At 37.2% G+C, this 24,779-nt stretch overlaps 1 protein-coding gene across 5 annotated transcripts; it reads right to left on the reverse strand.

Moving 5' to 3' along the window:
- On the reverse strand, window positions 4,071-24,556 carry LOC109846441 (linoleate 13S-lipoxygenase 2-1, chloroplastic-like). 5 transcript variants are annotated; one of them, XM_020415685.1, is made up of 11 exons: window positions 24,087-24,556; window positions 21,764-22,038; window positions 16,600-16,840; window positions 15,649-15,972; window positions 15,322-15,407; window positions 14,748-14,858; window positions 8,693-8,994; window positions 7,746-8,012; window positions 5,402-5,885; window positions 4,813-5,129; window positions 4,071-4,099 (listed from the first exon to the last, which is right to left on the reverse strand). In XM_020415685.1, the coding sequence occupies exons 1-10, from the start codon at window positions 24,454-24,456 to the stop codon at window positions 4,836-4,838; spliced, it is 2,754 nt and encodes a 917-aa protein (XP_020271274.1). In that variant the 5' UTR covers window positions 24,457-24,556; the 3' UTR covers window positions 4,071-4,099; window positions 4,813-4,835. The 5 variants fall into 5 exon arrangements, with proteins under 5 accessions (XP_020271274.1, XP_020271291.1, XP_020271280.1 ...); XM_020415702.1 differs by lacking the exon at window positions 4,071-4,099 and having other exon boundaries at window positions 4,729-5,129; window positions 5,420-5,885; window positions 16,600-16,837; window positions 24,087-24,555; XM_020415691.1 differs by lacking the exon at window positions 4,071-4,099 and having other exon boundaries at window positions 4,729-5,129; window positions 16,600-16,837; window positions 24,087-24,555.

The raw sequence follows: 24,779 nt of genomic DNA on the forward strand, positions 1-24,779 counted from the left end.
AATGTACAAAGAGTATAAAGTTTATAAATTAGAAAAAGTTCACTGAAAAAATGATATTTGTAGAAAACACCCTAGAACTTTAAACTTTATAAAAACATCCTCAAAATTCAAATTTTACAAAAAACATCCTAAAAATATCTAAACTTCTAAACAATATAAATCCTATGAATGATAAGTAGGGCCGTAAAAACTTTGATTATGGACTCTATGTTAAGTACTTGAAAACTATAAAACAATTAAATGAGTCACTCGGGTAGGTGGATAACACGTTTAATAAAATGGATTGACTCGATTATTTGATGGGTTGCATCGGGTCAATATTATACGGGTCGGCTCAAATTTTATATGGATTAGGTTGGGTCGGCTTGTTTGCCACCTCTTATGTGAGTTTCAATATTATTTTCAAATCATTGAATAGTCTAGAATGTCCTTAAAGAAAGAGAAAAGTAAGATAAAGAAAAAGGAAAGAAAAATCTTCTTTACAAAATAGCTTTTTACTCTTTGAATTATAGTGGAAATGCGAACATGTCACTTGTAGAAAACTGAGCATTAGCGACGGGGTATTAGCGACGGATTTGAAATCCGTCGCCAATGATTTTCCGTCGCCCATAACCTTGGGCGACGGGAGAACATTGGCGACGGATCACATCCGTCACCAATAAGTATTGGCGACGGATTCGATCCATTGCCAATAAGTATTGGCGACGGATTTTATCCGTTGCCCATGTTCCATAGCCAATACGTATTGGCGATAGATTCGATCCGTCGCCAATGCTTATTGGCGATAGATTCGATCCGTCGCCAATAAGTATTGGCGAATCCGTCACCAATATTCCGTCGCCAATACTTACTGACGACGGATTCGAATACGTCACCAATACTTATCAGCGACGAATCGAATCCGTCGCCAAAGTTTTTCCATCGTCAATTCTTATTGGCGATCCGTCGTCAATGCTAATGTGTCCATCGTAAAAAATTAACATTAGTAATTTGATTATCTCATTGTTAATGAGTGGCCCCATAAAAAATTAAGAAATATTTTAATATTAGTCCCTCAAATCTATAATATTTTAAAAGTAGTCCACCAAATTATGTAAATTGTTACATCTAGGGACGTAAATGAATCAAATAATTGACAAATAGTTCGATAATTGTTCAAATAACTATTCAATCATATTCAATGAGTATTAGCGACCAGATGTATATTCGATTCGTATATTAAGTTTAAAATTGATCACATGGTATTATTTGTATTATTGCATATATGATATCATGTTTGTGAGTTTTTGGCTTCATCTTTGATTAGTTTAGAGAAAATGATGAGAAAATGGTAAAAAATTAAATAATTTTAGATCTTAAATAATCTTAATCAAATAATCATTTCTACTTAAGTTTTATATACCGGTTTTAAGACTCAAATAATCTTAAATTTATTTTCTAATTAAATTTTGATTTAGATAAATACACATCATATATATAGTATAAAGGAATATTTTTTATTTATGAATTTTAATAATACTTAAAAAGATAAATACACATCATATATATAGTATAAAGGAATATTTTTTATTTATGAATTTTAATAATACTTAAAAATTAAATTCTTTAGCGGAATAAATATATAAAGGAATATTTTTTATTTATGAATTTTAATAATACTTAAAAATTAAATTCTTTAGCGGAATAAATATATTTTAATATTCAATAAGTATTCGTGAGTTTTTGGCTTCGACTTTGATTAGTTTAGAGAAAATAATGCGAAAAGCAAAAATAATGAGAAAATGGTGAGATAACAACGAGGAGATCATTTTTAGTTATACGTGTCACGAACATGTAATCATTTTGATCATTTTAAAATTTATTTTCGTTTATTCTTTATGCTATTAGATTTTATGACCTTCACTACTCTTGGCTTCATTTATGAATGAACTTGAGCATGCAAACATCATTAATGAATTTGAGAGGTGCTAAATGAGATTTAATCACTAAAGAAATGGATGAAAATATTTCGGATAAAGTTATATGGGAGTTTTTATAAGGTTAAGAGGAGAAATAACCATTGGACTAAGTGAAAATTATACCCAATTGGACTAAGTGGTTTTCAATTTTGGCCCGCGAATGGCTGCCAACATTCAGATAACAATGAATGTTGAAACATATGATGTGCACCCATGGACTAAGTAAAAATTATACCCAAAATATTATGGATGTTGATGGTGAATTTTATACAGCTCTTGTAGGCCCGAATGAGATGACTTTCATAGGAGAGGCGCCATACGAGGGAAAAGAATTTACTATATTAGAGGAGGCATACAACTATTACAATTCTTATGCAAAAAATGAGTTTTGGAATCCGCAAGGAAACAGCCGATAAGTCAAGAAAGTCAAGAGAAATTATTTCTCAAGTTTTTGTTTGCAACAAGGCAGGGAGAAAAAGGTTATTAGATAAGAGAGTGTGGAAAACTTATCATTCGCCGTCCAGATACTAGAGTGGATTATCCCGCAAGAATGAAGATTAAGTTGACTTCCTCCAAGACATGGATTGTCACGAAGTTTGAGGGAGAGCACCCAAGCCATCTATTATCGAGCCCTGATAAAGTGTTTAATCATTATTCCCACAGGCAAAGGCATCGCTCAAAGACTTGCAAGAGAATTATTGAGAATTTGAGTGAAGAAAGAATGACACCTTCTACTATTGCTCGAGTGTATAATGTTGTGTCCAAGAGTCTTCATAAAGAATATATCATTGCATAACAATGTATTGATCACATCAGAACTATTAGGAAGAACAACATTGGCAATGAATGCATATCTATCAAAAAGAATTTTTAAGATAGGAAGGAAATCGATCCAGAATTTTACTTATCCATTGAGCTGGATCAGTCGGGGACTATGATGAGCGTATTTTAGGCTGATGACATAAATTAGAACTAGAATGGTTTGGAAGGAAACTTAAGATCAACTTTCATTATCCTGCATTAAAGGAGGGAAGATGTGGTGTTAAATGGGGTGGGGTGGGGTGGGTGGGAATCCAACCATTTCCATGAAGAATAATAGCTAAGCTGAAAGAAAAATAATATGTTGAAAAATATTAAGATGGATAGATTATAATGCAACCAAAGGGAATAAAACTAAACATATTCCTTAATGAAACTCATCCAACATCAACAAGACTTGTAGCTTTAAAATATGTAGACCCTGAACAAAATTCAACAAACAAAACCCATATAATTCTGGAAACACAGCTCAGCCACAAACATTATCCTGGAAACAGAGCTCAGCCACAAACATCATCCTAGAAGTTACATGGTTTCGCCACCACAAACATCATCCTGGAAACAGAGCTCAGCCAGGAGTTGTTCGAACACGCTACAGACTCCAAAATGCTCTGACATGCTCTAAAATACTCCAAAATGCTGAAGACATGCTCCAAAATGCTCTGACATGCTCTAACATTCCTCAAAGTTCTTCAAACACGCTACAGGCTGTTACAAAATTATAATGCAAACTGAGCACAAATCATAATACAAGTTGTCCACGAACAAGCTCAATGACGGGGGGAGCTCGGTGTCGGCGTCGGTGTCGAGAGAGGAGCGAGGGAAGGGTCCTTCGAACAGGGAGGGAGAATTGGAGAATTTGGGGATCTTGGGGGGAGGGGGGGGGCGTTTAAGAGAGAGAAGAGAGTGATGAGTTGTCTACACTCTTCACACGAGGGTGTTTGGCAAATTGCCTCAGACCCATTATACACCCATTCAAATTAAGATCTATGGCTGAGATTAAGCCACATCAGCTCCATACGAGGAAACTCCTTCCTACGTCAATGACCGCCATAAAAAAAACTCATTATATATATATATATATATATATATATATATATATATATATATATATATATTATAATAACTATAATCTTCCCAGCAAAGCTTTCAGCCACATTAATATAAAAAATAACCTAATAAACATGGTTATTGGTTCCATTTTCAAACATGGTTATTGGTTCCATTTTCAAAGTTTTAGTACATACATATTCATACTGACACATAATTTTGTTGAAGGGGATAAAAAAAAAGGAAAGAAAAACTCTAGAATATAGGCTTATTTTGTTGGATCTTAGATGCTCTAAGCGGAATTGCAGGAAACGTTTTTCCTAACATCTAAACGAAGGATCTATTGCATAAATCAATTGGATTAAGAATTAGGAAAAACGATTACCTCTTGATGCGTGTTCAAAGCCTTCTCTAATGGAGAGATTGAGAGTCTCACTTGAAAACTCCTCTAGTTGATCCACCCGAGCAAAGATCTGGATCCTTAGAAATCAACTGCTAGGTTGAAGATGAAAGGTTTTTGGGAGAGAAAGTAGTAACACTTTCACGTATATAGAGAAAGTGGAATAGGATTCGAGTTTCTAAAAGAAAAACCACTCCTATTTATAATCCACTAATTAAAGTTATATTTAATTCTATAATTAAATATTATCTTTTATAACATTTACAAATAAATTTATCCTTTATTTAACAATACCTCCTTATTATTAATAAACTCTATTTCGAAGTTATATCTTATATAACTTTATATTATATACTTTATATTATAATTCTCCCAATATATCCAGTCCATAAACTCTTAGGGTGTGACCTCGTAGGACCCAATTATAATAGCAATGAACTTTATAATATAAAGTTCATAAATCATAGTTGGCTTCTAGCAAAGCACTATGACTACCTAAAATAACCGGATTGTAAATCTCCATTAAATGTCCCATTTCATAATTAGTAATTGCACATTCGATTAAAGGACACAATTCCTTCATATTCAATTCATAGACCTACAAAAATTTAAATAGTGATACTCTTTGGAACTCCTTTTCCAGTAACTCCAGGCTCCGAAAATGGTTTCAAAAGCTCGTATGGACAAATCCCAGCCCCACATCTATTTTTAAGCTCAGGATCCTTATTCCTGCCGTCAATAATCCCCTCTATCTCCTTCATCCTCCCATGAAACCTCTCGAACGCCGCGTTTATCTCCTCGTCCCTCGCCCACGCCGGCTCCGCAGTCTCTCCGAGATACTCCTCGTCCGGCGAGTGGTTCGAAAGAACGTCTAAAATGGACATGACAACGGTCGCCTGAACCTGTGAAGGAAAACGTGACAGCGTACGTAGCTTCAGTCTTCTGGAGAAATTTCTCAACTATGATGATTAATATATGAAAGGGTTAATAATTACATCCAATTACCTTGAGGTAGGATGTAATTTCTGGGTCACCCTAAAGTCTGTGTATCAATCTACGCATGTATCTTTGAGATTATTGATTGTAATCACACAGGAGATATTTGGAGAGGTACAATCAATAATCTCAGGGTTATTAGCGTGAATATACAGCCCTCCATGTAATTACACCGTACCCGAGGGTTTGCTTGTACCTGCGAAGGAAAGCAACGTAACAGCGTAGCTTCAGGCTTCTGGAGAAATTTCTCATATTCTTCGCTCTGCAGATCCTCAACGGGCATATTCAACCTAGTGACGGTGGGTCGATTTGGAAAATACCCAGAAAAATGATACTGTCCAAAATTAACAGCAGCATGATGACCAGACGTGACCCAGATGATGGTGGATAGAGCTTCAATGAGGGAAGAGTGAGAGTTCAGTGTTGGCCACCACGGCTCGTGTTGCTTGTCGGCGTGGCCGAGGGATCTGATCTCGGTCCACCATTGTTGGAGCTCGGAGTCTTGTTGGATTTGGGCTTCTGTAGGGTAGAAGCGGGTGACGTAGTCGGAGACCCATTTTTTGATGGAGGACCAAATGAGGAGGCCGTCGTTGGCGTAGGGGTAGTCTTCGATTGTTAATCGGAGGCCGTGCTCCGCTGATGGGTCTTCCACTGCCATTCCCCTGAAGAGATTGTAGTTGAGATTAATTTAGAGTTTTGGACATGATTTTAATTAAGCTCAAAAATGATTTTTAGCTATATATGAAAGGGCCCAAGGTAGGTAGTTCCAACTTGTATAAATCATCTATCTACAATCTAGACTTCACGGACAAAGACAGACGATTTGGAGTACTATTCATTATGTTCTAGTTTCTAAAAACAAGAAGCTAATATGGAGGGTTTTACGCAGAAAATGAAGTAGAAACATGCATGAGACATATATCAGCACATATTTCCAGTTCATGATTGCAGTAATATATTCTGACTACACTGGTATTTTTAATTATTTGCAGTTTGCACTGATGACATGTACAAATTGCACTGATAGTATATATTAATTGTACTGCTTTAAAATTGGTAATTGAATATGTGTTATGTTCTTCAACCTCCTTATGTACTCGTATGATAAATATATTAATAGAATGAACCATTTTTGGGCTACGTTGAATCTTGTTCGTATCATGGATACAAAAGGACAAGAAGAGGGGGGAGGATCATTCAAGACATTTGCTCTGAAAGAAGAACACATGACCCACTTGTAAAGGCAAATTAACTGAAAAAAGAGGTATAAATGCAACTGATAGAAACATTGGGAGGGAGAAAAATGATGAAAAAAAGCTAAATATGTGTAAATGCAAGTTATGAAAATATTGAGAGACAAACAGCAACAACAGCACCATCAAAGCCTCTATCCCAAGTGTTTAGGATCGGCTAAATGAATCTTATTTTTCCATTCTATTTTATTATGGGACCTCCGTAAAGTTAATTATAATCATATCATTCTTAATTACTTTCAATTAAAATCTTTTAGGTCTACTTCTAGATCTCTTAGCCCCATTAACTATAATATTATTACTTATCCTAACCGGTGCACTAAGATGTCTCCGTTGTACGTGATCAATTCATCTTAGTTGATTTTTTCTCATTTTATCCTCAATGAGAGTAACATCTAATTTACTACAGATGCACTCATTTTTTAACCTATTTTTAGTGTATACACACAAGACCATTGTAACGTTTTTATTTCTACTACATTCATTTTTTGCATGTGTTATTTTTTAATTTCCCAACACTCTAACCCATAAAGTATTGTTAGTTTTATAACTGTCCTATAGAATCTTCCGTCTAGTTTCATTGATATTCTATGATCACATAAGACTCTCGAAGCTCTCCTCCATTTCAACCATCCTAATTTGATTCGATGAACAAAATCATCTCAATCTCACCATTATGCTGAATGATTGATCCTAAATGGTAAAAATAATTAGTTTTAGATATTTTTTTTACCATCAATGTGTCCTATAGGCTCTTTTCTTTATTAGTTTTACTGAAATAGCACTCCGTATATTCTATTTTTTTTATTAAAATTCTAAAAACTTTAGATTCTAGAGCTTGTCTCTACCTTTCTACTTTAGAAATGATAGCTCTTCTAGTTTCGTCAACTAACACTAAATTATCCACAAATAACATACACGATGAGATTTCATCCTCAATGTGCTTAGTAAATTGGTCAATAACTAATGCAAAAAGGTAAGGACTTAAGACTAACCCTTGATATAAACCTATAGTAAAAAAAAGGTTTAGTCTCTCATTCATTACTCTAGTTGTTACGCTATCTCATGCGTGTGTGTGTATTAGATACATGTTTCTTTTCTAAAATCCACTATATTAGTTCTCTAGGCACTCTATCATGGGGGAGAGAAGAGTTACTTTGGAGGGATATATGCCAATTCTAGAAACCTTGGAGAAATAAATGCATTTTATCTCAAATCTTGTAACAAGAAATCAAAATTTAGTGAAACTCAAGTTGTCAGTGAGTTTACCTTCTGAGTAGATCAGCTGGCAATCCTTCCATATCAAATCGCCACAGCTTACCATATGCAACAGAGCATAGCTCCATGGCGTATTTACCAGGAGAGAAGCTGGTCTCAATTATGCCGCCATGGCTGATGAGGTACTCACGTGCAAGGGCATTGATCTCAAGCGTGTATCGGAAATGTGGGTGCAGTAGCTGGTAGATTGGGTGCATCACGCTCAGCTGACGGTTCAATGCTATTACGTATGGCTCTGTACTACAATGCGTCCGTAACCTGCGGGCTCACAAAGACGCGGTTCAGTCTAAAAGAGCTCGAGTTTGAACCATACATAGATTCATGTCTAGCAGTAATGTCGCTATATATTGTGGCTTCACATCATGAAGATCCGATTAGATTTTTTTTTCACGACTGTCGGTTATTTAACACAACCTTTGTTCTTAATTTATCATGGGTCTGGACAGAAATTGAAAAAAAGCAAAACATTGATGAAGAATGCCAATATTAATTTACATATTGACATTATCCCCTTAAGCCATATTAATTTTAAGAAAAATCGGAACCACTTAAGGATCAGCATTGCAGTGGTACAGACATCATCAGATACATATAAGACATGGATCCTATAATTAATTGAAGTACACGTACACAATTGGACACTATTTAAACCAACATCTAATTAATTAAGAACCCCTAAAGGAAAATAAAATGTGTACGTTGTTTCTTTAATGATTTGACTTTCGTCAGAAGAACGTACTAGATAATCATAATTATGTTGATGAGCATATTGAATTATTGACTTACAAGTTTTTCTCATAAAAGGGGCTTGCTTGTGATGGGAGGGGTCACATTTTTCATTTAATCTGATCTCAGCATATATATTTAGCTTCACGCAAAATTTCAATTTTCACGAGACAAAACAAAGAAAAAGGCATAACCAGCATTATATTACGTACCAGTGACTATAAAGTTGGTGAAACCCAGCATCATGAGCACAAACATGAGCCTTAGCATGCCTCCACAGCCAAGTCCCGGTAGAATCCCAAGAGTGCGTAAAAACGCGCTTCCACTGAGGCTTTGTCGGCGACTTTGGCCTTGTAAGTTCAATGGCTACAGGCCTCAGCGTTCCTTCAGGAGTTAGAAAGAACACCGTGCGAGATCCGTACAGTGTTGTATCTTCTAACTCCCTGACCTTGTGAACGAAGGGTAAGAGCAAATCATGGTAATCCAGCACGAAAAGTTTCTTCTGCTCCAACGCCTGAAAATAGCAAAAAAGCAGCGGAGGAGACTAAGAAGAGTAATATTTGTAGAATATTTCTTAATTGAGCACGCATCTTTCGTACTGAGGGATGTAGCCAGGTGCATTTCGGAACTAATTTACTATAGCACCTAAACTCTAGATATAATCCAGGTGACATTATTTTTCCATCGATCACCAGGTCAAGATGTCGTGTGCATGGGAACCGTATAACGACAAATTACTCTTTTGCCCTCCATCTAATTAAGAAAAAAAGAACTAATTAAATTGCCAAACTTATTAGAATTCCTCACCAACTTAGATTATTCTAGAACAACTTTCTAGAACTTCTTTCTAGTAACATCCTACAAAATATCTACCATGAAGTTTCTAGGAAGATACAAGTGTATGGCTAGTATTTATTCTTCTAGAAACTTCTTAGTAATGTATGGCTAGGATTAACTCTTCTACACACTTCCTAGCCCTCTTAAACAACTATAAATAGGGGTCTTGTGCTCTCATTTGGGAAAGCAAGCAAGCAAGCAAGAAGTAAGCTTGAAAGCTTGAGTGTGTAGTGTAGCCTTGTGTGAGTGTCCACCAAAATAAAGGAATTGTGTGAAAGTGAGGTGTTCTTGTAAGAACAAGTGTTGTATTCTCAAGTGTTCTATCAATAAAAGTTTCCTTTGTGTAGAGTGTTGTGTTCTTCAAATTCCATCAAAGTGGTATCAGAGCAAAGTTCGATCTAGCTGGGCCAATCGAAGGTGCTCGTGTACGAGATGACGAACATGATCCAGCCACAGATTCCGAAGCTGATGAAGACCAATTACGACAACTGGAGTATCCAGATGAAAGTCTTGCTCGGCTCGCAAGACTTGTGGGATCTCGTAGAGAATGGCTACACTGAACCGGAGTCACCTGCAGCAGAAGCAACTCTCACCGCCACTCAGAAGAGTGAGTTGAAGGAGGTCAGAAAAAGAGACAAAAAAGCTTTGTTCCTAATATTCCAAGGCGTAGATGAATCTGCGTTTGAGAAGATTTCCAATGCCCTGTCCTCTAAAGAAGCATGGGAGATTTTACAAAAATCCTATCAAGGTGCGGAAAGAGCCAAAAAGGTACGCCTCCAAGCATTAAGAGTTGAATTTGAAAATTTGAAGATGAAAGCTACAGAATCAATATCGGATTATTTTAGTAGAGTTCAGACAATAACAAATCAAATGAAGAGAAATGGAGAAGCAATTAATGATGTAAGAATTATGGAGAAGATACTTAGGACTTTAGACTCTAAATTCAAATATATTATTCCGGCAATACAAGAGTCTAAAGATCTTTCCGAAGTATCTATTGATGAGCTGCAAGGTTCTCTGCAAGCTTATGAACAAGATATAAACATTAGTTCAAATCAAGCGGAGAATCTAGAACAAGCCTTGCAGAGTAAGATGACTATCAAAGAAGATAGTCGAAGAGGACGTGGAGGCTACAGAGGCAGAGGCTCATTTCGAGGTGGCTCAAACTTCCAGCAAGGTCGTAGGAGACAGTACCAAGGAGGCCATGAAAATCAAGATCGAAATAGAGATCGTGAACGATCATTCGATCGAGGACGAGGTCGTGGCACACGAGGACGAGGACAAGGAAGAAGTTACCATGAGGACAGATCTCAGCCACAGTGTTACAAATGTAAGAGATACGGTCATCTCAGCTACGAATGTTGGGAGAAATCAAATCAAGTGGCAGAAAGAAGTAACTTTGTAGAAAGGGAGCAGGCAGACACTTCAACAGTCCTGCTGACATACCAGGAGAGCGAAAGCAAGAATAAAGATATCTGGTATCTAGATTCAGGTGCCAGTAACCACATGTGCGGCATCAAGGAGTTCTTTACCGAGCTGAACGAGATGGTACAAGGAGATGTCACTTTTGGAGATCAGTCAAAGATTCCAGTAAAAGGCAAGGGAAATATAATGATCCAGACAAAGACGGGCGAGAACAGGTACATCTCTGATGTCTACTATGTTCCAGCATTACGAAATAATATTTTGAGCCTAGGCCAGCTCCTTGAAAGAGGCTATGATATACATCTAAAAGACCTTGCCCTCACTATTAAAAATAAAAATGAAGTTATTGCAAAGGTGAACATGTCTAGAAATAGACTGTTTACCTTAAATATTCATGCTGACCCTGTCAAGTGCTTGAAGTCAATCATAAAAGACGAGACTTGGCTCTGGCATCTACGATTCGGGCATCTCGCTTTCAGTGGCCTGAATCTTCTATGGAAGGAGAAAATGGTAAAAGGATTGCCGCAAATCAACCATCCGAACCAGCTATGTGAAGGCTGTATGAAGGGCAAACAACATAGAAGAAGTTTCGAAGTTGGAAAGTCAAGAAGAGCAACAGAGTTGCTACAATTGGTCCACACAGATATTGCAGGACCATTTGAAGTCATCTCTCTTGGAGGAAATAGGTATTTTCTCACATTTATTGGTGATTATAGCAGAAAAACTTGGGTTTATTTCCTGAAGGAGAAATCCGAAGCTCTGGAGAAATTCAAAGAATTCAAGGAGATGGTAGAAAAGCAAAGTGGGTACCACATCAAAGTGCTCCGATCAGATCGAGGTGGAGAATACACTTCGAAGGCATTCAACAATTTCAACAAGCAGTACGGGATAATTCATCAACTCACTGCCGCCTACACACCACAGCAGAATGGCATAGCAGAGCGGAAGAATCGTACCATTCTTGATATGGTCAGAAGCATGTTGAAGAGCAAGTACCTGCCAAAGACTTACTGGGCTGAAGCCGTGGACTGTGCAGTTTACCTCCTCAACAGATGTCCGACAAAGAGCGTCAAGTTCAAGACACCATTGGAGATGTGGAGCAACATCAAGCCAAGTGTCAACCACCTGAAGGTGTTTGGGTGTATTGCATATGCACACATCCCGGAGCAGAAAAGAAAGAAGTTGGACGATCGAGGAGAAAAGTGCATATTCGTTGGGTACGAGAGGAGGACAAAAGCATACAAGCTCTACAATCCAGTTACAAAGAAGATGATCATTTCAAGAGACGTGGAGTTCGATGAAGAAGATTATTGGAAATGGACCGATGAAGATAAAAATATTAAAGGTATGTTCTTTGAAGATAATGATGATGACTTGCAGGAGGTTGGAAGACCAGAACAAAGTCCACCTAATAGTCCAGCTCCATCAACCCCAACATCAACGCCGACATCATCCAGCTCAAGTGAAGGAAGCTCTTCAGGGGGAGCAACAAGGAGGATGAGAAGCCTAAGAGATCTGTACGACGATACAGAGCCTGTCGAGATGATGGATGACTACACACTATTCTGCTTGTTTGCAGAATGTGATCCGGTCAGCTATGAAGAAGCTGCTCAAGAAGATAAGTGGAGAAAAGCCATGGATGACGAGATCGAGGCAATCAAGAGAAATGACACATGGGAGCTCACTACCTTACCTGAAGGCCATAAACCAATCGGAGTAAAGTGGGTGTACAAGACAAAGACAAATCAAGATGGCGGAATCGAGAAGTACAAGGCCAGGCTTGTTGCAAAAGGCTATAGTCAGCGAGAAGGAGTTGACTATGAAGAAGTGTTCGCACCAGTCGCGAGGATCGACACCATCCGACTCATTATCGCATTGGCAGCACAGAACCGGTGGAAGATCTACCAGATGGACGTGAAGTCTGCATTCCTGAACGGCTACTTAGAAGAAGAAGTCTACATCAAGCAACCACCAGGGTACGAGGTGAAGAATCAAGAAGACAAAGTCTACAAGCTGAAGAAGGCATTGTATGGACTGAAGCAAGCGCCCAGAGCATGGAATGCCAGAATCGATGCATACTTCCAGAAGAACGGATTCCATCGGAGCCCGTATGAGCACTCTCTCTATACCAAGAAGAAGGATGAAGACATCATGATCGTATGTCTCTACGTGGACGACATGATCTTCACCGGCAACAATCCGAAAATGTTCGAGGAGTTCAAAAAGAATATGATCAAGGAGTTCGAGATGACTGACATTGGAGAAATGTCATACTTTCTTGGAGTAGAAGTGTCGCAATCAGAGAAAGGAATCTTCATCTCTCAGAAGAAGTATGCAAAGGATATCCTTCAGAAGTTCAACATGAGCAACTGCAATCCAGTCGCAACTCCTGCAGAAGTCGGAGTGAAGCTGAGGCGAGACACACCAGGAAGCTATATTGATCCAACTCTATACAAGAGTTTAGTCGGGAGCTTGCGCTACCTAACCATCACCAGGCCCGACATAGTGTTCGCGGTAGGACTGGTGAGCAGATATATGGAGGAGCCAAGACAGGAGCATTTCAAAGCAGCCAAGAGAATTCTTAGGTATGTCCGAGGAAGTATTGATCAAGGATTATTTTATACACAGTGTGCAGATTCAAGATTAGTCGGCTACACCGACAGCGATTATGGTGGAGATTTAGATGAAAGAAAGAGCACATCTGGCTACATGTTCAATATCGGATCAGCAACATTCTCATGGTCATCAAAGAAGCAGTCTGTCGTCGCTCTATCAAGTTGCGAAGCAGAATACATAGCAGCATCGACATGTGCGTGTCAAGCAATATGGCTCAGGAGTCTGATGAAGGAATTGCAACACCAACAAGAAGCACCGACAGAGATTCTCATCGACAACAAGTCAGCTATTGCACTTGCCAAAAATCCGGTAGCACATGGACGAAGCAAACACATAGAGACAAGATATCATTTCATCCGACATCAAGTTAAAAAGAAGACTGTGATGCTGTCATATTGCAAGTCTGAAGACCAAATCGCTGACATCTTCACCAAGCCACTAAAGACAGAGACATTTTTGAAGCTTAAGAAGAAGCTTGGACTTGAGAGAAATGAAAGTTGGTGATGAGGGGGAGTATTAGAATTCCTCACCAACTTAGATTATTCTAGAACAACTTTCTAGAACTTCTTTCTAGTAACATCCTACAAAATATCTACCATGAAGTTTCTAGGAAGATACAAGTGTATGGCTAGTATTTATTCTTCTAGAAACTTCTTAGTAATGTATGGCTAGGATTAACTCTTCTACACACTTCCTAGCCCTCTTAAACAACTATAAATAGGGGTCTTGTGCTCTCATTTGGGAAAGCAAGCAAGCAAGCAAGAAGTAAGCTTGAAAGCTTGAGTGTGTAGTGTAGCCTTGTGTGAGTGTCCACCAAAATAAAGGAATTGTGTGAAAGTGAGGTGTTCTTGTAAGAACAAGTGTTGTATTCTCAAGTGTTCTATCAATAAAAGTTTCCTTTGTGTAGAGTGTTGTGTTCTTCAAATTCCATCAAAACTGAGGGCAAAAAAATTTATCAGTCACGTGTTTCTGCGTGACACTAAACCTAAGAAAAAATAATCATGACGTCTGAAGTTCAGAAGGTGTAGGTACTAATAAAATGTTTATGTCAGTGTGTATGCATAGATGACTATATCCCATAATACCGCGGGTATATCCAAAATAGCCTCGTGCATGTTTCTATTTTGATAATCAAGGTCTACAAGCGCATGTCATATTGAAAAAAATGGGGCTCAAAACCTCGGCTCGTTGAAATTAGCTGATGCGACACGATCCAGACCACAAATTTCAATCTGGGCAAGTTGATGAAAGAGGCACTTTTGTAATCTGGATTGCGTCATGTCAGCGGAAGCCAACCACTGGTATATATATATATGCCAGTCCAACAGACTCTTAATTTCTCTATCATATGTTATGATCATGCGAATAAAATTAATTTGCTTTTTAAACCTCTTTCACAGTCATATCTCCTTTAATTTGTCGTTCGATTATTTGCTCAGTCAATGCAGACTCTGCAGGACCATAGATCTCAGGATCCAACTCGCTGAAAAATGGTAATTCCTGCACGGTGCAATAAACTTTGAGATAAGTATTGGAGCAAAACGATATTAATTCGAACAAATGAGGAAGGCAACACCTCCCAGGGGTTTGTAATAAAAGTTTTTAACATTAAAACGGCCAGAATACCTCCTCTTAACATTTACATACTAATTATCGATCCCTGTATATATCTTTGCTTAAAAAGATGATAAATATGTAATACACATACATACATACACAACATATAGACATACATACATATATCCGGGCATATATGCACAACATACATATGCATAAATACAACGTGTATACGCAAACATACACATGCATATGTAAGTATATATATATACACACACACATAAAATCCCAAAAATTCAATATTTTGTTGATTATGAAGTCAAATATAAAAAATAGGCGGATTGATTTTTGTGCATGTTTTTTACCAACATATATATCCATAGCAAAATGGAAAATCTGAGCTTACGGTAACCAACTGAATGCTAAGGGGATTAAGGCCAGCCAGAGTTTGCCGTGCGAACTCTTCATCTCTGAACCAAGAGAACTTATCTCCTACAACACAACATCACCGAATTCCAAGTTATTCACCAATAATACCGAAAGGGTTAATTAATTATAGATACACCCCTCACACTACGATAGTATACTCATTTATATACTCTAAAAATTTTGTTAATTAACGTGCATGCACCTATGCTCCTAATAAGGCAGCGTTACATTTCTGCCCTCAATTTCGAGGTTATTTTTTGTCTTTTTAGAGTAAAGAGGTATATCTGCATGATATATAACTTACTATGTATCATTGCCGGCGTCTCAAATCTAAGTACATCTTCAGCACCTTGAGCAATAGTCTTCACAAGCCTAGGCATGATTGCATGGAAGAGGTCGCCCACTCCCTCTTCAGTTGAGAGAGGCAAACCCTCCATAAAGAGCTTATCAATGGCATTGAATTTTGAGAAACCAATCTTTTTGTCGGTGATCGACAATCTAATGGAGGGAACTAGGGCGTGAAACGCCGAACGAAGAGTCTTCGCTGAGAAGGTCTTTTGCTTCACTTCTGAGAAGGCTTCGTCTCTTGGGACGTATACGTTGCTCTTCCTTTCCTCTGACAGCGGATCTGCAGTTGAAAATGACGGACAAATACATTTTTTAGCTCATGGATAGTTGAAGCTATGTATGCATAATTTTGTGATGTACTCGTTTAACAACTAATTAATTAAGTTGTCGCTAGAGGCTAGAATGATCGACTTGCCATATATACCCAGAAAAGAGAGGTATATAATTTACTACATATATCAACTGTCTAGAAGCAAGATTTTGAATGACCTGAGAGCGTTTTAATCATGTATATATATATCATGTATCATCCAAATCAAGGTCTCAAAATTTTCATAAAATTGATTAATTTTTTGGCCCTTGCTATAATTATAACGCATTCATATCATTGGAATTTTTATTTACAGAGAAAACGTACGTTTACTATATATAGCATATTCAACAGTACAAATTTCCAATTTGACATCTGAGTTTTGAAGTAATGTCGTATCCTACAATTAATGGTAGGCTGCGTGCGCGTGCGCGCGTCAAGAATGTGCGTGAGCTGGCTTCCAATTTCGTTAAAGCGGCACCGAAAGTTAGGCTAGCAATAATGAGACTGATCATCCTATTTTTTACCGACAATTATTTTTGTATCCAAAATTTCGAATCCGCAAGTGCGACTCATATCACATCGCCAATTTGTTACCTTTCTTAGTTTTAGGCCGTCCCGTCCGACATCGCCTAGGGTAAGGCAACTGCTTAGAGCCACCGACGACCGGCCTCGCTCTCCCCTCAACGTTGGGATCGCCGAGATCATTGTACGTATCGTAATCGTATATCCTCTCAAAGCACTTTCGCTCGCCGGTCCCATCCCCGCGCAGGGTCTCCAGTTCCTTTGTCCTCCGCTTCTGAAGGCCGCTGGGTGTTTCTGACGGTAAGTACATCTGCTTTGATCAATAAGAGCAAAAACAAAGTATATAACCGTTGGTGGTGAGTCTCCAACAAATATAGGAAATTTGGTGTTTGCTTTGATAAAAATTAAGTTGGACTAAAAAAAAGGATGGAGTTTAGCATATCAACGAATTCATGTGTTAGAAATCATCTACAACCAAGAGTTTCACAGGAAAAGAGAAGATGTTAAAAAGACTACAAACACAGGTTGTTAAAAAGAGTTTCACAGGTTGTTACGGTATGGGGGAAACTGAATTACCCTAGGCACTCATTTGTGCTATGGCTTGCAGTGCTGAACAGACTACAAACACAAGACAGATTGTTAAAAAGAGGATTTATCAGTACAAACAGTTGTCTTCTATGTGCAGGTATTGAGAACAGAGAGCATATTTTCTTTGACTGCAGTTTTTCAAGAGATGTATGGTTAGCTATCATTAACTGGCTAAAGTTTGATTGGCAAACATGTGATTGGAGTATGTTGTTGAACTGGTATAACACTAGGCAGATTAGCTCTTTGCGGCTACTGTGTATAGGATTTGGGAAGAAAGGAATGGAAGGAGCTTCAAACAGAGGTTCAAGAGAGTAGATCAACTGGTGATGATCATCAAAACAGATATATACACAATATGTTTGAATAGTCCAATTTCTGATGTACATAAAGAATGACTGAGTTCTTTGTGATTCAGCTATTTTTTTGTTTTTAGAAACTAGTTTTTCTCAATTTTGAGATAGAGATGTACATAATTTCCATATTTTGGTAAATGAATAAAAGTTTTTCATTGACCAAAAAAAAGAGAAGATGTTGGATATTTATTAAGAAAAGGCAATTTTGCCTTTGCGTTTTAGTCCCACATCCGAAAATTGAAAAGAATCCTCTCTCCCTCAACCCTATAAATACACCCTTATTCACATTCTAAAACATAAGAAAAAAAAAGTTTTTTCTCCCCTCCTCTGGTTTAAAGAAAATTGTTTTTCCCCTTTATAAATTTTGTTATTAATTTTTTGGGCAATCTTCTTCATCTAAGCTGAAGTTCTGTACTCTCGCCCGAGTACGGAGGCCGACCGTTTCCGGGGGCTTTTACCGCTAGGGGAGAGAGAACCATTTGTGTCAGGACGATAGGCGGGTTCTTAATCTTCTAGGGTAGTGATTACACGACTGCTCCCATCAGGCCTGGTTTTCTTATCTCTTATTTATCTCTTATTTATTTTATTCGGATTTATTTGCTTGCTATAACCTTTAAAGTTGGTAAGTTTTCAACAATCTAGAAGATTGATAAGTTTATAGCTTTTGATTTAAATCCGGGGAAAAATTATTTTTAAAGTTACTATTCATTGGAATAGTCTACTGTTCATCCAAAAAAATTCATCTTTTATGTTACTATTCATCTAGATCTATTCATATATCTGCTGTTAACATTGTTTAAAAAAAATTATTTTTTGTTACTATTCACCCGAAAAACTATTGTTCATATTATTTCAGTTATTTTTCGTTAAAAAAAATTTTTTGTTACTGTTCACCCGAAATAGTCTCTGCTAATTATTATTTTTATCTTTTGATTAATTACTTGTTGTTTTATTTTAAAAATATATATATAAATAATTAAAAGTTACTGCTTATTTATTTTTAAGAATGGTACTGATCATTTTTAAAAATGATGTTACTGTTCATTTAGTTTTAAGAACGTTACTGTTCATTTTAAAAAATGACTTACCGTCCATTTATTTTTAAGAATGTTACTGTTCATTTTAAAAAATAACGTTACCGTTCATTTATTTTAAGGGCGTTACTGTTTATTTTTTAAAAATGATGTTACTGTTCATTTATTTTTAAGAATGTAACTGTTCATTTTAAAAAATGACGTTACTGTTCGTTTATTTTAAGGATGTTACTGTTCATTTATTTATTTAAAAAAAAATGTTATTGTTAATTTAAAAACAGTTTTAATGTTCATTTTATTTTAAAAAAATATGCTTAATGCTTACATAAAGCACTGTTCATCAGAGAATTATTCTTCTTTGTTCATAAAAATACAATTACTGTTCTATGAAAATTTGGTTTCTAAAGCCTATTTTAAAAGTAAAGATTATCTCTGTGATTAATTGCTCATTTTAAAAGTAAAGATTATCTCTGTGATTAATTGCTCATGTTTATTGCTGATTAATTTGAGCTGTTAAATGCTTATTTTCATTAATCCTCTTTAATGTGTAAGCTTTATAGATGGGTTTTGTTCTCACGACATTTAAATCATGAGGTTCGAACATCAATAGGTAAACCCCTCCTCGGCCTTATCCAACATATGTTTGCATTATAATTGCTTGAAAAATTAAATGCTTGCAGGAAATATTTTAAAGTTTCTATATACTATTAAGGAACAAAAACTCATTGAGTGAACCGGTTCAAGTTTTCTTGGATTAGTTGGTATCTAAGGCAAGGTTTAGGGGTTGCGTAATGCGCTCTGTAAGGAACGAGGTACTTAATTGATCTTTGATCAACCTCTAGTACTATCCTTACCTGGCTAACTACCCGGGTAAAACTTTAATCTTTTCACTTAAGGAGTTTTTGGTTAGGAATAAGAAGAACCGAAATTATGAGAAAAATTCATATGCATTTATTTAATTACGCTTCTTGCATCATATATTGTCTAATGATAAATGATCAATATATGAGCGAACCAAATCAAAGAGGTGCATCTTTTAAAATTCTATTTTATATGGTGGATTATATTTTAAATCTTCAAATGTAAAGTTCATCTCTTTTATGGTGTTATGATGGATATTGCAATAAATGTTCATATGTCCTTTTAGATAACTTGCATTTGTTACATGATTAATTACAAGGTTTTATGCAAGAATGCACTTGTAAAATTTAAAGCACGTATGTACAAATATTATTATTATTATTATTATTTGTATAAGAGGTGGTACTAGAAAATGGTAACATAAATTTGGAAGGTCTCTTTTGTAGACAACCAATTTAAATTTGGAAGGTCTTATTCGTAGGCAACCGATTTAAATTTGGAAGGTCTCCTTAGAAGGCAACCAAATTTGCAACCTCTTATAATAGAAATTTTTTTTAAAAAAAATTATGCATATGTAGTGAAATATATTTTAAGATACGAAATCCTATTATAAGGTTCTCTTTAATGCTTTACATGTATCTATTATTAATTACATTCATGTATGTGCATATGCATGCATGTAAATATATAACTGTAGTTTTTTAGTTCCACATTAGTTTGAAATGTTCAAATATTAATTAAGGTCAAATCCTAATCTGCACAAACACTATGTGTTTACATCTTCAGACATAGACTATGATCTTTTATGATCATAGACCATGACCTAATGTCAATTTCAAACAATATGATGGACTAATTACAAAATAAGAACTTGATAAATAAATACAACGCCTGCTAGGCAAAGTTATGATTCTAGACTTTGTAAAGTCTGTGAAAAGAATCTTGCTGACCCTTTGACAAAGGGTCTATCCAGGAGTGTGGTTTTGGATTCATCGAGGGAGATGGGGTTAAGCCCATAGATGAGGTCACTGACAGCGGCAACCCAACCCTTATTTGGAGACGTAGTCCCAATGTTGGTTCAATGTGGTAGAAACAAGCTGGACTAGTGACACTCGTGTGGAGCATCGACCCAGATATATTCATATATCACTATGTAGCTTGTGCTACTACCCCTTCTCTATGATGATAATGCTCTTATGATACAGCTGGCTAGGCTGAGTTTTACTCTTAATAAGTCCAACGTGTGTATTATGGGGGGTATTAAATAAACAGTTGTAGTATCCTTTGAGGACTTACCTACGTGAGAGGAACCGTGATGGCTGCGGTTAGGGGGGCTGGGTTAACCCCTAGAAACTCTCATGAGTCAGTTTATTGTGAGCATGGCCTTTAACGCTCAACCCGCTTTGCTCAATAGATGAAGACGTATTGTGTGTGTTTTTATCAATACCTGATTCAAGGGGCCTAATTCAAGGCTTAGTCCATTATGTCCCTCAAGTGGCGATGAACTCACTAAGAAAATGTTCAAAGCCGAAAGCTACCTCTCCCGAATCCACGATACGTAAGGTTGCCCAACCTATTTTCTTTTTGTGATTTATTGATTTATTTATTCATTTTGAGTTTTCAGTCAATATTTCCTTTTGAGGGGGATTGTTGGATATTTATTAAGAAAATGTAATTTTGCCTTTGTGTTTTAGTCCCACATCGGAAAATTGAAAAGAATCCTCTCTCCCTCAACCCTATAAATACACCCTTATTCACATTCTAAAACATAAGAAAAAAAAAGTTTTTTCTCCTCTCCTCTGGTTTAAAGAAAATTGTTTTTCCCCTTTATAAATTTTGTTATTAATTTTTTGGGTAATCTTCTTCATCTGAGCTGAAGCTCTGTACTCTCGCCCGAGTACGGAGGCCTACCATTTCCGGGAGCTTTTACCGATAGGGGGGAGAGAACCATTTGCGTCAGGGCGATAGGCGGGTTCTCAATCTTCTAGGACAGTGATTACACGACTGCTCCCGTCAAGCCTGGTTTTCTTATCTCTTATTTATTTTATTCGGATTTATCTGCTTGCTATAACCTTTAAAGTTGGTAAGTTTCCAACAGAAGAGTGGTCAGCGGCATATTCAATTCTCCATTGAGCCAAACAAAATAATAATAATAATAATAAAACAACAATAAAATCAAATTAAAAAAAAAATGTAATTTTAACCCAGTAGTTTATCATTTTTAAGGTACCCTGTTCGTTAGTTTTTCATATACATATCTTGCAAATATAGTTTTGATAGTTTACCTTCAGAAAGCTTATTGATCGATCTTCGCTCAAGATGTATAATTATCCAATTTCCCAAAAAAATAAAATAAATAATAAAATCTAATAAAAAAAGATTAATATGATATATGCTAACCTTAGTAGTGAAGAAAATTCTCTTCTCCGGGTTATCAAACTTGGAGTGAACCCACGATCGGCAGTCAAAATAAAGAGCAGTGGTCTCATCCCCGGTCATTAAAATTATGTCTTTGATATACATTTCTTTGTGATGCGCATTCTCAACCAAAATTGCTCCAATTTCACCAAAATCTTTAGGAACCGAGAATTCACCCTCATACTTCACCTCACCTTTGTTTTGGCTCTTCTTCTTGTGAGCATAGGCTCCTATTGTCTCTTTTTCATCGCCCGTCTCTGGTTAAAAATAAACAAATTAAAAGAAATTAAAATGACAATTTCTTGACAAAAAAAAATGTCACTAATATTGTTTAAACTATGATGGGATTTGAATCTAAGAGCTCTTAAAACTTTCTGATACCATATACCAAGAATAGTTTTTACATGATAATTTAAATTGCTGGATTACAAATTACTAACAATGTCTATCAAGTTAACATTAATTTCCAACTGAACTTAAATTCATTTCTATCTAAAAGGATTTTCAATTGGTCTGTTGTCATTATGGAAAACCAATGTTCACGAGAAGTTAATAAATTTCCTTTAGTTTAAATTTAAGTTACAAGTACAAGAGGAAAAAAGAAAACAAAAATATGTTAACCATTAATGTTCAAGGAGTCAAATGTTGTGCGCCGCAGAAGCCAAATCGACAAGTCAATAGCACACACAAGAACCAATAATAGACCACAATAGAACACAAGCAACCCAATCACAGCAAGAACACAAGATATACGTGGTTCAGCAATATGCCTACGTCCACGGGGCAAAGAGGGGGGGAGTTTTACTATTTGAAATCAAGGGGAATACAAATTAGGGTTACAAATCTTATCAAAGCCCACAAATAAGCCCTCTTAATCTCTCCAAATGATTCCAACAATAGAAGCCCCAAATCTCCTCTTTCAGCTGCTCAAAATCCTCTCCCTTAAACCCTAAAACCGAGTTAAGGGTATTTATACAACTCCCAAACGAAACAGGTCTAGAAACAGCACCCATACCCAAACCGCTTCGGTGGTCGACCGCGATCCATCACGGATGGTCGCGGTTGATCGTCACGATCGACCGCCCTCAATCCCAGAGCAGCAGCGAATCCAGAAACTTCTGCGGTCGACCGCGGTGAAAACAGAAACTTCTGCGGTCGACCGGCGCGGTCGACCATCCAGAAACTTCTGCGGTCGACCGCGGTGAAAACAGAAACTTCTGCGGTCGACCGGCGCGGTCGACCGCCACTGATCCAAACGCATAGTAAGCACTGTACACGAACGCGGTCGACTTCCACGGTCGACCGCCACCCTGTCTGCTTGAATCCTGAGCCTGAATACTGTTGTTCTGCCAATTCTACATCAAATTCCTCCAAGTTATATTCGTCAAATTCTTCAAGGTAAGGTCTTATTTACTTGTCATTGTGACCGTCCTTCTACATCGAGCAGGGTCAATGGTGGGCCACGTTGGGTCGGTCAGGGTCAATGGTGGACCAGACCTATTTCTCTGGTCTCGAATCTAGGGCTGGACCCGGACCGGCTCATGACCCAAATATATCACGAACCAGGTCAGGCTTGATCCACTATTGGCCAAGCCGGGCCGGGTCGTGATCCATGACGTGTTGGGCTAGGTCAGCCCGCGAGTAAACCCGGCTGACGCCCAATCCTAGTCTTATACTCTCTACTATGCTTGATGTGGTCCTACTCATATTCGCATGTGGAGTCGTCTTCAAATTTGTAAGCGAAAACTGGTGTCTATTATATGTTTGCCCTTTTACCTACAAGTCCAAGTGTTTTTTTGGTATCACTGTAGATGAAAACTGTTGTCGGGTATGCAACTATATGGGGTTGGAGGTAAAAGTAAGTAAATCAACAAAAAAATAGATTTTATTATATAGGGGAAAAAAATAGAAGGGTAATGATTTAATGGATTATGGATTCACTTGTGCATTCGTTGACATTAAAAGTTTCTAAATGAAAACAGGTACGGGGAGTCTCAACTGGTCTATTGTTTCCACCCAAAACAAAATAAGAAAAAAAAGAAAGGAGAGATTATATATATTCAATTGATATAGCATTTAGTTTTCAGATTGTTTATGTGCATATATCAAACCTAACAGTGTGTTTGGGAGATGACTTAGGGAAGGGAAGGAAGGGGAAGGAAGGCGAAAAGTTCTCCTTCCTTCCATTCCCCTCCATTACACCCCAATTTGGAATCTACGCGTAGTTAACCCTTTATTAAAAAGTGTATTATTCATGTAAGTTGACGCTAATTATTCTTAATGTGTGTTCTAAATTATTACTTACCCTGGTCAAGCTCGGCACTAACAAGCTCAAGCAGTACACTCCTCCCAAGCAAATCTCCAATATCATCAAGCCCCCGAGTCAAGCTTATATTTGTTGACATCTTTACGTTCACCTCCGCCTTCACCGTCGTCGTGTCGCCTTTCGTCGCGCTCAGTGCCACCTGCTGCTCCTCCACTGCCTCCGGTGTGGCGCTCATTGCCGCCACCTGCTTGGTGTCCACCGCCTCTGACGCACATCGGATCCGTTTACTTTTCTGGAGAACCGAAAGAGATTTTATTAAAGGTAAAGATCGGCTTGAGGAAGAAGAAGAAGATTGAAAGACTATAGAAGGGGTTTTGTTATTAGGGGAGGGGACAAATTGCGTCAACATTGTCTTTTTTTTTTTAATTAGGAGATAAGGTGAGAGAGAAGATGTTTGATTTGTAGTGCTGAGAGAGTTTATATAGAGGAGAGTTAAGCTGTGTGGAAACTAGCTATATAATGCCGGAGCATATATACATGAATTGAGTCCCGTGAGCTATGTAGGTACGTACGTTGTGGAGGAGAGCAAATATGAGAAATATGTGGACTTTATTTGTTGGGGGTGGGGTTAGAATTCCGTGGATTATTCTCGTATCATTACAAATTTCTCATGTTTTCAAAATATTATATGATGTCGTTTTCTTGTAGTTGGAGATATTCTCAAATAGTACT

This window comes from Asparagus officinalis, chromosome 1 (genome assembly GCF_001876935.1).
Source record: "Asparagus officinalis chromosome 1, Aspof.V1, whole genome shotgun sequence".
NCBI classification, from domain to species: domain Eukaryota; kingdom Viridiplantae; phylum Streptophyta; class Magnoliopsida; order Asparagales; family Asparagaceae; genus Asparagus; species Asparagus officinalis.

Coding starts and splice junctions, on each gene's coding strand:
- LOC109846441 (XM_020415685.1), bottom strand. CDS start 24,456: ATGTTGACGCAATTTGTCCCCTCCCCTAATAACAAAACCCCTTCTATA. Junction 16,841..21,763: donor GAATTTTCTTCACTACTAAG/GTTAGCATATAT, acceptor TATTGATCAAAG/CAGATGTACTTACCGTCAGA. Junction 15,408..15,648: donor GACGCCGGCAATGATACATA/GTAAGTTATATA, acceptor GTTGTGTTGTAG/GAGATAAGTTCTCTTGGTTC.